This window comes from Trachypithecus francoisi, unplaced genomic scaffold (genome assembly GCF_009764315.1).
Source record: "Trachypithecus francoisi isolate TF-2019V2 unplaced genomic scaffold, Tfra_2.0 Lachesis_group11, whole genome shotgun sequence".
NCBI lineage: Eukaryota > Metazoa > Chordata > Mammalia > Primates > Cercopithecidae > Trachypithecus > Trachypithecus francoisi.
Window position 1 is genome coordinate 78,720,049 of NW_022681456.1, and position 17,177 is coordinate 78,737,225.

At 45.0% G+C, this 17,177-nt stretch overlaps 1 protein-coding gene across 1 annotated transcript; it reads right to left on the bottom strand.

The window, feature by feature from the left end:
- Positions 1-6,289: 6,289 nt before the first annotated feature.
- On the bottom strand, positions 6,290-7,869 carry LOC117091050 (interferon-inducible double-stranded RNA-dependent protein kinase activator A-like). Its single transcript, XM_033223528.1, has one exon. The coding sequence runs from the start codon at positions 7,685-7,687 to the stop codon at positions 6,821-6,823; it is 867 nt and encodes a 288-aa protein (XP_033079419.1). The 5' UTR covers positions 7,688-7,869; the 3' UTR covers positions 6,290-6,820.
- Between the last annotated feature and the right edge of the window lie 9,308 nt (positions 7,870-17,177).

Genomic DNA, 17,177 nt, shown 5'->3' on the forward strand with positions numbered 1-17,177 from the left:
GCTTGAGTACAGGAAGTCAAAGCTGCAGTGAGCCATGATTATATGATTGCATTACAGCCTGGGCAACAGAGTGTAGCTGGAACTATAGGCAGGCACCACCATGTTAGGCTAATTTTTTACATTTATATTTAGTGGAGATGCGGTCTTGCTATGTTGTCCAGGCTGGTCTTGAACTCCTGAGTTCCAGCAATCCTCCCACTTTGGCCTCCCAAAGTGTTGGGATTACAGGTGTGAGTTACCTTGCCTCGCCTGTTTCTAGTTTTGGCACCTTCAATTTAATTTTCTGCACAGTCACCAAACATGATTTACCTAAAGCCCAAATGTGCCTTGGCCTTGTTTAAAAACTTAAACTGTTTCCTCATTGTCCAAAGGCTAAAGTCCAAGATCCTTAACGTGGCAGGCAAGGTCCCTGTGATTGGCCCCTGGCCAACACCTCAGCTTCTTCTTGGAGGCTTCCTCCCTGCTAACTGTGCTCCAACAACCCGGGTGCGTGCAGCTCTTCTCCGACCCAGCCATTTCACCCCGGGGCCTCTGCCAGGCTACTCCTCTGCCTGGTGGGTCCCTTGCACTTCATTTGACTCACTCCTCTGTTAGATTCAGCTCAGGCTACTTTTTGGCCCAGAATGGCTTTCCTGTTGATTCCCCAACTCCGATGGGGTTACAGGTGTCTTTTTCCTCCACACTGTATACAGATACTATTATTGTGCTGAAAAGATCTGCTTACATATCTATCTACCTATCTTTTTTTTTTTTTTGAGACGGAGTCTTGCTCTGTTGCCTAGGCTGGAGGGCAGTGGCATGATCTTGGCTCACTGCAGCCTCCACCTCCTGGGTTCAAGTGATTCTCCTGCCTCAGCCTCTGGAGTAGCTGGGATCACAGGCATGTGTCAACACACTCAGCTACTTTTTTGTATTTTTAGTAGAGATGGGGGTTTCACCATGTTGGCCAGGCTGGTCTTGAACTCCTGACCTTAGGTGATCCGCCTGCCTCGGCCTCCCAAAGTGTTGGGATTACAGGTATGAGCCATCGCACCTGGACCATATCTATCTTCTTTAATGGCCTGTTGCCTTATCGGACACAGAGACTATGCCTTATATATTTTTATGGCCCTAATAGATTAATGATCAATAATGTTTGCAGAATGAACAAATGCTGTAAAGGAACCAAATGAATGAGTAATAAAACACACATATAGGAAACTATTGGGTGAAATTCAAAGCACTATGTGATTAGTGCACAATATAAATTGGACAGACTCCAAGTTCTGTGGGCTGGAGCATTCTATGGAGGGGATGAGTTCTCTTCCCTTGGTAGAAATCAGGGCTGTTGTTACTGTAAACTTTTTTTTTTTTAAATTTTGCAAAACTATAATTGGTTTTCCAAGTTTAATTAGCAAACTGTGCTAATTAAAGTTTGCTTTCTGGACCAACAATATTGACTTCACTTGGGTGTTTGTTAGAAATGCAGGCTTTAGGGCCTCACTCCAGACCTACTGAATCTGAATTTGTGTTTTTAACAAGACTCCCAGGTCATTCGTATGTGCATTCTATTTTGAGAAGCACTGTCCAAGAAAACGACTTTGTTGCCTGGGAAAGGATGGAACCTGTGAGCTCAGGGTCTTAGGTCTCTTTTGCTCCTCAGGATATAGTGCTCTGTGGGGCTCAGCTGATGGATGTTAGAGCTGGACTTCAGGAGAAATAGAGCAAGGGACTTGAATCTAGTAGGTGTGACCAGATGAGCAGGTCTGGAGACTCAGCATCTCACAGGCAGGGTTAAACAGGAGCTGTCTGGGGACTGGGACTGGGCTTGGCTAAATAGGTCTAAATAGATCTAGCCAAAATCAGGCTGGCTAGGTGTGGCAGGAAGTGGGCCTAGATGGAACTGGTAGGCCAGATAGTCAGAGGCCTGGTCAGCAAGCATGGGTCAGGGCAAGAATCAGATGAGGCAGTTCCTGGGGTTGGGGCAGGGACTGGGGCTGGGCCCTCAGCTCAGAAGGTCAGGGATAGGGCAAGCTTCAGGAATGGGGCGAGGTTCAGAGTTGGGGTAAGGGTCAGAATGTTCAGTGTGAAATGGTTTTTGGCAATCTGAAGCAATATTTTTACATTTTGAAGGGGTGGCTGTTAAAATGTACTGCTTTTTACTGAAGTTAGCAGACTTTCAGGCCTCTGGTGCTAAGGATATCTCACAGGGAGCATGGGGTGAAGTTGCAGAGGAGCATGTGCCCTCCCAGCACCCTAATGTGCTCTTGTTATATGTATTTGTTGTGTGACTCCCACATGTCACTCTCGTGTTCAAATATGATGGTTTGATATTTCACAGCAAAAATAATTGAAGCCATCCAGATAGACGTTAGAATGTGAACTACTATATGCGTAAGAAGAGTACTAAGACCTCCCTTTTCTTTCTGTCAGGAGAGAGAGTTGTGGATCAGAATTTGGAGCTTGCACCCATGGTCTGGGAGGGACTGAGTGACCTGTTAGAGCTAGTGCAGGCTCAGGAACTCAGTTATTCCTTAGTGCAGTCATATTAGTGTTATCATTTTGCAAGGAATATGGTAAAAATGTTAACATTAGGAGCAATATACGCTTTCTTTCTTTCTTTTTCTTTTTTTGAGACAGAGTCTTGATCTGTCACCCACACTGGAGTTCAACAGCACCATCTTGGCTCATTGCAATCTCTGCCTCCTGGATTCAAGCAGTTCTCCTGCCTCAGCCTCCTGAGTAGCTAGGATTATAGGCACCCACCACCACACCCGGCTAATTTTTTTTTTATTTTTAGTAGACATGGGGTTTCACCATGTTGGCCAAGCTTGTCTCGAACTCCTGACCTCTGGTGATCCATTTGCTTGGCCTCCCAAAGTTCTAGGATATAGGCGTAAGCCACTGCACCTGGCCTATGCTTTCTTAATATGAAACTAGATTGTCTTGACTTGATAGAAAAATTAATCCTTGTTATGGTGAGGTGTGCTTGCTTCTTTGGTAATCTGTGAGGAAACTGGATTCATGGAATCAGAGATAGTTCCTTGCCACTTTGGACCTGATAAAATCTGGAAAGAAGAAAGATTGTTATTATTTGGCTAAAATCTGAAGCTTAACATGGGTTGAGAGAAATGAATCATCCACGAGAAATTCTTTTCTTCTTAAAACCTAGATCTAAAAGGGCTGTTACTTATGTGATACAAGGGAATGAGTTAGTTATTATTATTATTATTATTATTTTTTGAGAGGGAATCTTGCTCTGTTGCCCAGGCTGGAGTGCAGTCGCCCAGGCACGATCTCGGCTCACTGCAACCTCCACCTCCTGGGTTTAAGCGATTCTCTTGCCTCAGCCTCCCGAGTAGCTGGGACTACAGGCACCCGCCATTACGCCCAGATAATTTTTGTATTTTTAGTAGAGATGGAGTTTCACCATGTTGGCCAGGCTGGTCTCAAATGATCCACCCGCCTCAGCCTCCCAAAAGTGCTGGGATTATAGGCAGGAGCCACCATGCGTGGCCTGGGAATGAGTTATTTAGATAAATCAGCAACTTCTAGTCCTTTTACTCTACAATTCTCTGTAATAGTTCCCTGGTGTGACAGGAAATAAAATAGTGTAGATCCACTAAAGCAGTGAGAGTGATTTTTTTTTCTCCCTGAGGAAGACTGGAGAGGCAAGAGGATGGTGGCAGGGGCTGAGATGTGATGGCCATGGTTAGGGAGGGGATGCACTTCTCCCCATCACCTTGGGTTTGCTAGGAGGAGCCAACTTTTGATCCACTGAGCTGCAAGTGGCTCTCCTAGCAAGAGAGAACATAAGGCTGATTTATCTGAATTCTCATTCCCTTCTGTCCATAGGCGAGTAAAGAACTCCCAGTAGGAAGGAAAGGAAGGGTCTTATTATCACTCAGAGAACCAGAAGGACCATGGCCTGGACCTGGTATTCATGAAGGGCCTTTGCTATTATTGCCATATAAGATCACACTGCCTTTGTATTTATTGGTTGAACTCAAAGTTTTGGTTGGTTAAAAACAAACATCTAAATCATATCGCTGTTATATTGACTCATTTCTGGCATTTCTTCATTTTAAAATATACCCAGAGGCTGAAAACTAGAAGTCTAGTCCTCTTGATACATGGCAGGCGAGCCCCAGATTGGGGTTTAGCTTGGGAGGATTCTTTGCTTCTCCCAGGAAAACACTCAAGGATGAGCCTGTAATAGAAGAGAACAGCTTTATTGAAGTGGCAGAGTTACAGCCTAGGCGGTGTTGCAACTCCATGACTGCTTCTGCAGAGCAGGGCTTCCCCATTGGCAGTGTGCTGAGAGTAACAGCTCAGGGCAGTTCTGCAGTCATGTTTACACCTACTTTTAACTGCATGCAGATTAAGGGGTGATTTATGCAGAAATTTCTAGAGAAACGGTAGAAACCTCTGGGTCATCAGGTCATTGCCATGGGAAGGAGCAACAAATCCCGGGTGTTGCCATGTTAGTGGTAAACTGACAAGGCACACTGGTGGGTGTGTCTTAAGGAAAGCTGCTTTCACCTGTCCCTATTTTAGCCCTTCTCAATGTGGTTCAGTGTCTGAGCCCCCACTCTGAAGTCAAGTCCTGCCTCCTACCTCCATACCTGTGAGTAGCCCTGCTTGCTGCACCCAGGTGATAGGTAGAAAGTGAAATCAGCTATGACAGCTGCAGAAAGTTACTCATGGTTCTGTATGCTTTGAAACAGTGTGAAAATGACATTCTCCCCTTCTTTTCTTTCTTTTTTTTTTTTGAGATGGAGTTTTGCTCTTGTTGCCCAGGCTGGAGTGCAGTGGTACAATCTCGGCTCACTGCAACCTCCGCCTCCCAGGTTCAAGCGATTCTCCTGCCTCAGCCTCCTGAGAAGCTGGGATTACAAGCATGTGCCACCACACCCGGCTAATTTTGTATTTTTAGTGGAGATGGGACTTCTCCATGTTGGTCCAGCAGGTCTCGAACTCCCAACCTCAGGTGATCTCCCTGCCTTGGCTTCCCGAAGTGCTGGGATTATAGGTGTGGGCCACCGCGCCTAGCCTGACCACTTTTATAGATTCCACATGTAAGTGAGATCATGCAATATTTTTCTTTCTATGTCTGGCTTATTTCACATAGCATAATGTCCTCCAGGTTCCTCCACATTGTGGCAAATGACAGGATCTCCTTTTTAAAAGGCTGCATAGTACTCTATTGTGTTTATTATTATTATTATTATTTTTTAATCTTTGTTTTTTTTTTTTTTTTTTTTTTTTTTAGGCGGAGTCTCACTCTGTCGCCTGGACTGGAGTGCAGTGGCCGGATCTCAGCTCACTGCAAGCTCCGCCTCCCGGGTTTTACGCCATTCTCCTGCCTCAGCCTCCCGAGTAGCTGGGACTACAGGCGCCCGCCACCTCGCCCGCTAGTTTTTTGTATTTTTAGTAGAGATGGGGTTTCACCGTGTTAGCCAGGATGGTCTCGATCTCCTGACCTCGTGATCCGCCCGTCTCGGCCTCCCAAAGTGCTGGGATTACAGGCTTGAGCCACCGCGCCCGGCCAATCTTTGTTTTTTTGAGACAGGGTCTTGCTCTGTCGCCCAGGCTGGAGTGCAGTGGTACAATTGAGGCAGGAGAATAGAGTCTGGAGGCAGGGAACATAAGGCCAATTCATGCTGACTTCCTTGAACTAAATCAGATGGAAACACTTCAGCTATGTTAGGCAATATCCTCTCCATTTACATAGGGTGTACGCTGAGTAAACGACTTTGTAACTTTACTTCATCCTCTTCATTTACATAGGGCATACATCAAGTAACCAGTGGAAACCTCTAGAGGGCATTTAAACTCCAGAAAATTCTGTAGTGGGGCTCCTGAACCCCTATGCTCAGGCCTGCTCCCACCCTGTGGAGTGTACTTTCATTTTCAATAAATCTGCTTTTGTTGCTTCATTTTTTCCTTGCCTTGTTTGTGCATTTTGTCCAATTCTTTGTTCAAGATGCCAAGAATCTGGACTCTCTCCATTGGTAACACAATCATGGCTCACTGCAGCCTCGACCTTCCGGGCTCAAGTGATCTTCCCACTTCAACCTCCCAAGCAGCTGAGACCACAGCCACATGCCATCAGGCCTGGCTAATTTTTTATTTTTATTTTTGTAGGGACGGGGTTTCACCATATTTCTCAGGCTGGTTTTGAACTCTAGGCTCAAGCAATGCACCTGCCTTGGCCTCCCAAAGTGTTGGGATTACAGGTGTGAGCCACTGTACCTGGCCACCATAGTTTCTTTATCCATGTGTTTTTTTTTTTTTCTCAAGTCAGTAACTTTTTAATAAAATGAGCAGAATCCCATCATAACAGTTCTTTGTTACATGAATTCAAATACACAGCAGACCAATCATGTTCCCTGAAATTTAACAATCATACTTAAAGGCCTGTTAGTGCTGTCCCTCAAGACTCTAATTCTAAAGGGCTTCCTTTGAATTCCCTTTATAAAGCTTTGTGCAAAGAGCTTAAGCACCAGTAAGAAAGACTGTTGCTAACATTCTTATTTCATCATCAACAACAAACATGCAGTTTCTTTCTCCGATGTGCATGGCACTGTAAAATGGGTGCTACACTCTGTCTTATGGTACAAAGTTTATAAATACAATATACCGATACAAAGTTGAAGCCATTAAAAAGAGCTTAATAACAACCACGAGGAGACAGTTACATCTGGAGTGCTGATGGAATCTATGAAGAGATTTAGAAATAAGACATAAACTCAAACACTACGCTAAAAGTTTTACTTGGGAAGGGGCCAGAGGGGAACTTTTTATGTGCTACTGATAGATTTTTAAAGTTGCTCCAAATTTACTTTCTTTCTGCTATTATCTTTAAATACTGCAAAGTATTGTGAGCTGCATCACTTTGTGCATTGCCACAGGAGATACCGGAGCCATGACAGACCGTGATGGGGCTGGTGGACAGTTCGGCAAGACATTGATACTGTCCATTGGCGCTCAGTTTATCTATATCCAAATATGTTATATTAAAACCTTGTTCCATGGCAATTTCACTAAGCAGCTGGATGTAATCTGTGTTTGGAATACTAAGGAGGCTTCTTTTCAGTAAGTTGATCTTTTCACCAGGAGAATTCCTCAAGGAATGCCAAGTACATCCTACAGAATGTCCCACTACATTTGTTAAAGAAATGTGGTTCTCTGGAGAAATATTACTAAATTTGGCAAGAAATTTCTCAGCAGCATTCCTTTTGGCTTGCTTTTTTGATGCCCCCTTTCCAGTTTCCATAAATGACTCTAGCCTGCAAACTGTGGTGTATTCTCTCTTATGAGCAGGTCCTCCCTCCTGGGAAAGGGTATATTCAGGAAGTCTCCAGCCATGATGAATGGACAATTCCTGTAATGAACCAATAGGATTAAGCTGGTTCTTTGGTTGCTTGGAAGGGTCAGGCATTAAGGGGTCAGGAACTGCAAAGTAAATACTTGCATTGTCTTTCAAAATGTTTATGGCAGCCTCTGCAGCTCTATGTTTCGCCAGCTTCTTACTTGTACCTTCACCTCTGCAGGTTATGTCACCAACGGTTACTCTGAAGGTGAAAGTGGGCACGTGTATTTGCACATCAGATCTTTCACATTCATAAACTGGGATGTTCTTGGTCTTCACACCGTATTCGTGTAATACCTGAATCGGTGTTTTCCCTGGCATAGCTGTTATCATCTTCCCCAAACTGAAGGTCCCACTGTCCTCGCGCTCCAGCGGCAGGGCCTCGGAGGGTACCTGCTCTGGGACATGGCGAGAAGGGACTGCTCAGCGGCTGGAGGAAGAGCGGTGCGGAGCGACCTGCTTGCTCCCCGGGTCGCTGGTCTGCAGGAGGAGCTCCAGCGCCGCCGCCTCCTCCGACTGCCCCTCTCCATTCGTTTGTTGATGAACGTGTACGTTGTTTCCATATCTTGGCTATTGTACACGATGCTGCAGTGAATGTGGGAGTGCAGATATCTTTATGTGGTAGTGATTTCATTTCATTTGGATATATACCCAGAAGACAGATTGCTAGGTCTTATGGTAGTTCTATTTTTTTCCTGACTACAAAGACTCAGAGGTCTTTCCAGTTCTCTGTTGATCCTGAGACTAACAACTGGAGACTGAGGCCGGAGCAGCTGGCAGCTGTGCTTGTCCGTTTCCTGTCAGAGCGATCCCAAGTTTCCTCCGGACCCGTCCCACGGTCCCTCCACAGAAGCGAGAGAGGATGGGGAAGCACTGTGGGGAGACCACCAAAGATGGCTGGACAGTGGGAGAGAGCACGTCATGAAGCATCCCAGCCTCGTGTTGAGGTTCCAAACTTAGAAACAAACCCCTCTGTACAGGGGGATTGTGGTGAGTGACAGTCAAGGCCATGGTGTGTGTTTTCTCACTCTCGAATGCAAGTGGAAGAGAGAAAATGACTCAGGACGCCATTGTAACGGTTCCTGGAAGCTGGACCCTCTCATTGGCATATACACTACTCCTTGCCACAGGGCACAGTCCCACCGGGATCCACTTCCAAAGTTTGTCTGGACGGTTGAAGGCCTCGCTTAGTTGTACTGGATTCTCAGGGAGCCCTCTGTGGCCTTTGGCTTTGAGTGCTGTGTTTGCCTTTTACCGGAGGGCAGCACTGTGGGAATTCCTGTCTTCCCTGTAGCATATTCTGCTGGATTGCATTACTGGCTGAGAAAGGACAAGTTGCCATTCAAGTCTAGGGTAGGCTTCCAGCTGCCTTAATAGAAGTACTCAAGTCTTTTGGGTAGTGAGCTGGAAAGCCTACAGGAAAAGACGGGCACCTATTTTCATTTGAAAACTTTGATTCATGGAACCTTTAAACCTTTCAAATTAATCTCAGGGCCAGGTGTGGTGGTTCACGCCTGTAATCCCAGCACTTTGGGAGGCCGAGGCGGGCGGATCACAAGGTAAGGAGATTGAGACCATCCTGGCTAACACGGGGAAACCCCGTCTCTACTAAAAATACAAAAAATTAGCTGGGTGTGGTGGCGGGCGCCTGTAGTCCCAGCTACTCGGGAGGCTGAGGCAGGAGAATGGCGTGAACCCTGGAGGCGGAGCTTGCAGTGAGCCGAGATCCCCTCACTGCACTCCAGCCTGGGAGACAGAGTGAGACTCCGTCTCAAAACAAACAAACAAACAAACAAACCTAATCTCAGATAAATTTTTGGTATCCATGTGGCTACAGTTGTTCACTGCTTTCCTGGATGGATGGGACTCTGATGTTGTAACTTCTGTACTCCTTTGGCCCATAGCTAAGGCCATCCTTCCCCACAGGGGTGGCTTTGGGATTGGATGCTACAGCTTTCACTTCCGTGTAGTACACCTGTACATACCTGTTTCAAGCAGCCTTTCTTTAATGTTTTTGGTTGGCTTTATTCTGTAGCTCAGTAGCTGGTAATAAAGTTAAAGATCCTGAAAAAAAATTTTTTTTTCCTGACTACAAAGACCCAGAGGAGATGGTAGTTGTATTTTTTTTTTTTTAATTAATAAATAGAGATGGGGCTGCCTAGGCTGGTGTTGAACTCCAGACCTTAAGCAGTTCTTCTACCTTAACCTCCTAAGAGTCTGGGATCACAGGCATGAGCCACTGCACCTTGCAGATAGCTCTGTTTTTAATTCTTTAGGAACCTCCTTACTGTTTTCCGTAATGCCTACACCAATCTATATTTCATTCTTGGGTTGTTTCTTCAGGACTCACTCTCTCCTGAGGCCCTAGGGGACTCTTAAGGAAGTGTGGTTAAAACATAATACCAGGAGAAAGCACTTCTGGAATGGTGGAATAAACACTTCTGAAAATCTGCTCTTCTGTAAGAGCAGCAAGAACATAGGCAAAAATTATCAATATCAAGTTTTTCAGAACTCTAGAAATTAACCAAAGCCTTACAGCAATCTGAAGAGTTTTTTCAAGAAAAGTGCTGGCTTTCGTAAGAACGGTGAGCTTTGTGGTGTTTTAACTTGTCCTATTTCCACCCCTTCTTCCTAGCTCTATGGTGGCCTTGAAACCAGCAGCCTTGGAACCATAGTCACTGAAAACCAGAGGCCTAGCAGCCATTGGAGGTGGTAGAGTGGGTTTCAAGATCCCAAAAGACCTGGTTGCCAGAGAATTGTCACTATTCGACCTGTCTAGAAGATCCCTGGGAAAGCCTCATTCATAGGGCTTATCTTTATTTGGTCACTGAGGAAAGCCCTTTCCCCAGGGCATTGGTCAAACAATCAGTGGCAATTTAAAAATTGCAGTTGCCTGAGATAGTGATACACACTGGGGCAAAATCAGGCTGGCCAAAATCTTACAGAGAAAATCTGGGGATGTTCATAGGGAACTTGCAAAGCTCTTGCTTATTCCTGGGGGTCTAGAAGGCAACACACATGCGCAAGGTTGTGCACTTCTCACTTCTGGCTCACCTTAAAGCCCTGTGCAAGCAGCAAGTGAAGGCTAGGTCAGAGTAATGAACTGCTGGAGTATTGAAGGCATCACACACACACACACACACACACGCACACGCACACACATGCCCCTCAACAAAGGGTGGGAGATTTAATGGCCAAAGGCATTTAAGAAAATCTCTGTTTCAGCAGTAGCTGACTGCTAAGCTAACCAAGCTGACACACGTGACAAAGAATACACAATTTACAGATCAGGAAAGTCACTGAACAAACACACACACGAGAGCGGCAATAGCAGCAGCAGCAGCAGCCACAACAAACAGCAACAACAAAAAGTCCTGAGGGAGTAGGAATCTGATTTCTGAAGTTGCCACAGTGTATTACTTAAAATATTGTGGTTCCCTACAAAGAACTCAAACAAATTTACAAGGAAAAAACAAACAACCCCATCAGAAAGTGGGCAAAGGATATGAACAGACACTTCTCAAAAGAAGACATTTATGCAGCCAACAGACACATGAAAAAATGCTCATCATCACTGGCCATCAGAGAAATGCAAATCAAAACCACAATGAGATACTATTTCACACCAGTTAGAATGGCGATCATTAAAAAGTCAGGAAACAACAGGTGCTGGAGAGGATGTGGAGAAATAGGAAGACGTTTACACTGTTGGTGGGACTGTAAATTAGTTCAACCATCGTGGAAGACAGTGTGGCGATTCCTCAAGGATCTAGAACTAGAAATACTATTTGACCCAGCCATCCTGTTACTTGATATATACCCAAAGGATTATAAATCATGCTGCTATAAAGACACATGCACACATGTTTATTGCGGCACTATTCACAATAGGAAAGACTTGGAACCAACCCAAATGTCCATCAATGACAGACTGGATTAAGAAAATGTGGCACATATACACCATGGAATACTATGCAGCCATAAAAAAGGATGAGTTCATGTCCTTTGTAGGGACATGGATGCAGCCAGAAACCATCATTCTCAGCAAACTATCACAAGAACAGAAAACCAAACACCACATGTTCTCACTCACAGGTGGGAATTGAACAATCAGATCACTTGGACATAGGAAGGGTAACATCACACACTGGGGCTGGTTGTGGGGTAGGGGGAGGGAGGAGGGATAGCATTAGGAGATATACCTAATGTAAATGACCAGTTAATGGGTGCAGCACACCAACATGGCACATGTATACATAGTAACAAAACTGCACGTTGTGCACATGTACCCTAGAACATAAAGTAATAATAAAAAAAATTGTGGTTCCTGTGAAAGATGCCAGTGGCAACAGCTTTGCCACCCAGCTCTTCAGCATTTTTGTTATTGGCAAAGGCAACAAACCATAGACTTCTCTTCCCCAAGGAAAATGTGTCCACCTCACCATTGTCAAAGAGAGGGACAAGAGACTGATTGATGGTCAAACAGAGCAGTGAGTAAAATGGTCTCTAGGTGACATGTTGGAAAGGTCTTTTCATTTAGTCAAAGATAATACAGTATGATTAGAAAATAAAATGTTGGCCAGGAGCGGTGGCTCACACCTGTAATCCCAGCACTTTGGGAGGCTGAGGTGGGCGGATCACCTGAGGTCAGGAGTTTGAGACCAGCCTGCCAACATGGCAAAACCCTGTCTCTACTAAAAATACAAAAAAATCAGCTGAGCATGGTGGCATGTGCCTGTAATCCCAGCTACTCGGGAGGCTGAGGCAAGAGAATCACTTGAGCCTGGGAGGCAGAGGTTGCAGTAAGCTGAGATCACGCCACTGCACTCCAGCCTGGGCGACAGAGCGGGACTCTGTCTCAATTAAAAAAAAAAAAAAAGAAAGAAAGCAATCAATGGGCTTGTTTCTCTGAGAACTCTGAGAAAGCTCAGATGTTGGACTTAGACAGACAATATTTCCTTATAATCCTCTTTATTTCTGTAAGATCAGTAATGATGTCCCCTCTTTCATTCCTGATTTAATTGGACTCTTTCTCTTTTTTTTTCTTGGTCAGTCTAGTTATGAGTTTGTCAACTTTGCTAATCTTTTCAAAGAATGAACTTTTCATTTTGTTGCATTTTTCTCTGTTGTTTTTCTATTTTTGATCTCTCTCTTTCCTTCCTTCCTTCCTTCCTTCCTTCCTTCCTTCCTTCCTTCCTTCCTTCCTTCCCTCCCTCCCTCCCTCTCTCCCTCCCTCCTTCCTTCCTTCCTTCTTTCTTTTTTTTTTGAGACACAGCCTCACTTCATCACCCAGGTTGGAGTGCAGTGGTGCAATCTTGGCTCATCGCAACCTCCACCTCCTGTATTCAAGTGATCCTCTCACCTCAGCCCCCCAAGTAGCTGGTACTACAGGTGTGTACCATCATGCCCTGTTAATTTTTGTATTTTTAGTAGAGACGGGATTTTGCCATGTTGGCCAGGCTGATCTTGAACTCCTGGTCTCAAGTGATCCACCCACTTCAGCCTCCCAAAGCACTGGGATCAAAGTACAGGCTTGAGACACTGTACCCGGCCAAGAGGTTGGAGTGAGCCAAGATTGCGCCACTGCACTGCAGCCTGGGGACAGAATGAGACTCTGTCTCAAAAAAACCAAAAAACAAAACCCACAAAAAACCTTTTTGTGTTTCTAAGGCTACCATCAACAAAGTAAAAAGATAATCCATGGAATAGGAAAAAATATTTGTAAATTATATCTAGTAAGAGCCTTGTATCCAGAATACAAAAAGCAGTCTTATAACTCAACAACAAATAGTTGAATAACCCAATCAAAAAATGAAAAAAGGATTTGAACGGACACCTCTCTGAAGAAGATATACAAATGGCCAATAAGGACATGAAAGATGCTCAGCATCGTTAGCCATTGGAAAATGGAAATCAAAACCACAAGGAGATACCAATTCATTCCCACTAGGATGGCTAAAATAAAGACAGTAACAAGTGTTGATGAAAAGCTGGAGAAATTGGAACCCTCATTCATTGCTGGTGAAAATGTAAAGTGATGCAGTCATTTTGGAAAACTGTTTAGCAGTTCCTCAAAATACTAAACATAGAGTTACCATCTGACCCAAAATTCAGTTCCTAGGTATACATGCAAGAAAGCTGAAAACATGTGTCTGCACAAAGACTTGTACATGTGCATTCGTAGTAGAATTATGCATAATAGTCCCAAAGTTTACACAACACAAATGTCTATACAATGAATGGATAAATGAAATAATATATACATACAATGGAATATTATTTGTCAATAAATGGACTGAAGTATTAAAACATGCTACATTGATGAACCTTGAAAACATCAAGCTGAGTGAAAAAGCCAGTCACAAAAGATCACACATTGCATGATTCTATTTGTATAAAATGTCCAGAATAGGCAAATCCATAGAGAGACCATAAAATCAGTGATGATGGTTGCATAATCCTGTGTCCTATAGTAACCTATAGGTTACTATAACCCCATAGTAAAAACCACTAAATTGTGTATGTTAAATGAGTGGATTTTATGGTATACAAATTATACCTCAATAAACCTGTAACAAAATAGAAACAAAACTAGATGTTCCTTTTTTGCCTTTCTATGTTAAAAGGAAAATAGCAATGATTTCTAGTCTTGGATCATTGGTTCTCAACTGGGGGCAATTTTGTCCCTTAGGGGACATTTGGCCACGTCTGGGGACATTGTGGTATCACAATTGGAGGGAAGGATGCTACTGGCATCTAGTGGGCAGAGACCAGGAATGCTGCTAAACATCCTACAATGCACAGAACAGCCCCCACAACAAAGAATTATCTCCCTTAACGTCACTAGTACCAAGGTTGAACAGTCCTGCCTTACATCAAACTCATTGGGAACGAGCAGGGTCATGGTGCATCCTCTCTCTCCCACAACCACAGAGGTCCCTCAGTGCCAGGGCCTCCCCTGTGTTGAGGGCGGCTCTTAGAATCGATCCCGGGAAACTCACTGTCAGGGCAATGGTAAGGCTGTGAACCACCGTCATCTCTCTGGGAGTGTCCTTGGGAGAAACTTCTGTCTGGTCTCAGTTCCAAGAATAGTTGTGCTTCCCTGTGTCATCTGTCTGTTTTATCTCATGGACACTGTGAACTCCAGAACAGACCAGACTTTCCTTTTTGGGTTGGCTGCTGAGCAGTTTTGAGCCAGACTTGTGGCTCACCCTTAGGAAGGGTACAGGTCTTATATTTCACATTTTTAAGTTCCATTCCTGGTTCGATTTTAGATCCCTATTTCCGTCTTTCTTTTTTAAAGTCTTTTTTTTTTTCTTTTTATTTATTTGTTCCTAGTTTTAATATCTGTCATCTCATGGTGTTTTACATGTCTTGGTAAGCTATTTATGCTGTGCAACAGGACTCTGAAAAAATAAATATAAGCAGCGAATCTCTCCTTAGCTGTGACATGGGAGTGGCGGGAAGAGTTGTGGGTGGTATGACAGAGGCATAGTGAGGTCTGTGGGCAGGAACCAGTGACCTCCCCATAGCGGGTACTTCCCACTCCAGGAGCCTGGGCGGGTGCTGAGGAATCAGGGTATGAGAGGTAGGGGGTTCCTAGAGGAGATCAGCTGTTCTTGGGTTGCTGTGCCGGACACTGCAGTCTTTTAGTGTTGGAAAAAGCTGGGCTTTCAGAGGACAAATAACAGATGTAGGAACAGAGCTGGTAGGAGAGGGGGCTCTCAGGTGGGCAGGACTGGGTGGTATATTAGGGAGTGTCCTGGACTGGGAGCTGAGGCTTAGGCTTCTAGGTTTCAAGTCTGAGTTCCGCTCTTGTTGGCCAAGTGACTTTGGCCCGGTGACTAAGGAGTCACCTGGCTCCTTAATTTCCTATCACTAAACCAGAGTATTAACGAATACCTGCTAGGTTTATCTCTGGGGTTGATGTGACTACCAAATGAGATGATGCAATGAAATTGCACAAGTGCGGCTGGCCGCGGTGGCTCAAGCCTGTAATCCCAGCACTTCGTGAGGCCGAGACGGGCGGATCACGAGGTCAGGAGATCCAGACCATCCTGGCTAACACGGTGAAACTCCGTCTCTACTAAAATTACAAAAAAAAACTAGCCGGGCGAGGTGGCGGGCGCCTGTAGTCTCAGCTACTCAGGAGGCTGAGGCAGGAGAATGGCATAAACCCGGGAGGTGGAGCTTGCAGTGAGCTGAGATCCGGCCACTGCACTCCAGCCTGGGTGACAGAGCGAGACTCCGTCTAAAAAAAAAAAAAAAAAAAAAAAAAGAAATTGCACAAGTGCTGTATTCATTGCTAGGCTGCAAATATTTTCTTTTTTTAACTGTTGAGGGACAAAAGTAATTGTGGAATTATTTTGGCTGTGATTACAGTTGTGCTTCACGGAGATGGTCCCATTTGGAGCAGGTAATGACTGTGGCAGAGGCACTGGGTGCTGTGGAGCTGGGGAGCAGGCCTCAGGGAAACAGTGAGACTTGACTGACCCCAGGGAATTAATTAAAACTTACCCAGCAGCTGTGGGGAGAAAGTATTTGTTAATTATTACATTGCGTTCGGATGTAGACCGTTTACTGCTTAGACTTTTAGAGTAAAAAGGATCTCAGGGGTTTACAGAGGCCAGTCCCCTGTCTCAAGTACTCTCTCTCAGGAACTCTTAGCACAGGTAAGATCTTTGCTCACACATTTTCTGCAAGAAAAAACAAACAAACAAACAAACAAATAAATAAACAATGGCACCACCACCCCAGAATTTTGCCCAGGAGAGTCAAGAAGTTGCAGGGTTCAGGGTAAACGGCTTCCCCAGACTTATGTGGGAATACACCACCCAGTGCCGCCCACCTTTGGGCCCCCCTCTCCTAGCAGCTCTGTTCCCTCATCTGTGTTCATGATCTCTAGGGAAGAGACCACCACAATTCTAATTTCCTGGGTCTAATTGCAATGTCTTCAACTACAACTTGAGGCCAGTTTCACCTTCTAACTTTGTGGGTTGGCCAACAGCCTCTGATCCCCTTTCCTTTTGTTTTTTCTTTGTAGACCTCTGTGGTCATAGTCTCCCTTCTCTTATGTTCATGTTATTCTTCAGTTCATTTTCCCTTCCCTTGACTTCCCTCATTCCTTCCTTCTCCATTTGGAGGACGTCCCATTTGGAGTGAGAGTGAACTGTCTTGTGCATGGGTATACATTTTCACAGGACCTGTGGCCTCTGTCCTGTGCTGCCTCACACCTTGCCCTTAGGTGCTCTGGCTTGAGCTCATTGGCACTTAGGGAGCCCCTGCCATGGGGGCATCAGGGAAATTCTGCCCCTATCTCTGGCCATGCTTGACACTCTCTTGCCAGGGCCAATTCTTGCACCATCTTTGTCCCCTATCTCAATGTGCCTGTTCCTCCCCCAGGATCCATGTAGACACACTGAGTTCTGCTGCTGAGGCAGGAGCATGGAAGAGGCTTCTGTCTTGGGAAGGTAGGCTTGTGGCTTACTCTTCCTATTCATACAATGTCTGGTCCCATGGTGGCCTATGTGACCCTCTGAGCTTTGCACTCTGGACTTCGGTGAAGTAAGTCTCTGGGATCTTGCACCCATGGAAGCACCCTCAGTCTCTCCAGGGCCCAGCTGTGGTACCTTACATCACCAATGGCCCCTTCCTTTCCCTAAACTTTGATCCCTGCCTCTGACTTCATGGCTCTGCAATGGAACAGGTGCTGATTGGAAAAGCTACCTTTACTGGTGGTGATTACTCTGGGCTTTCCTGGCTGCTCTTTCTGTGGGTAGGATTGTCCTGCACATACACATACACACACACACCACACACACAC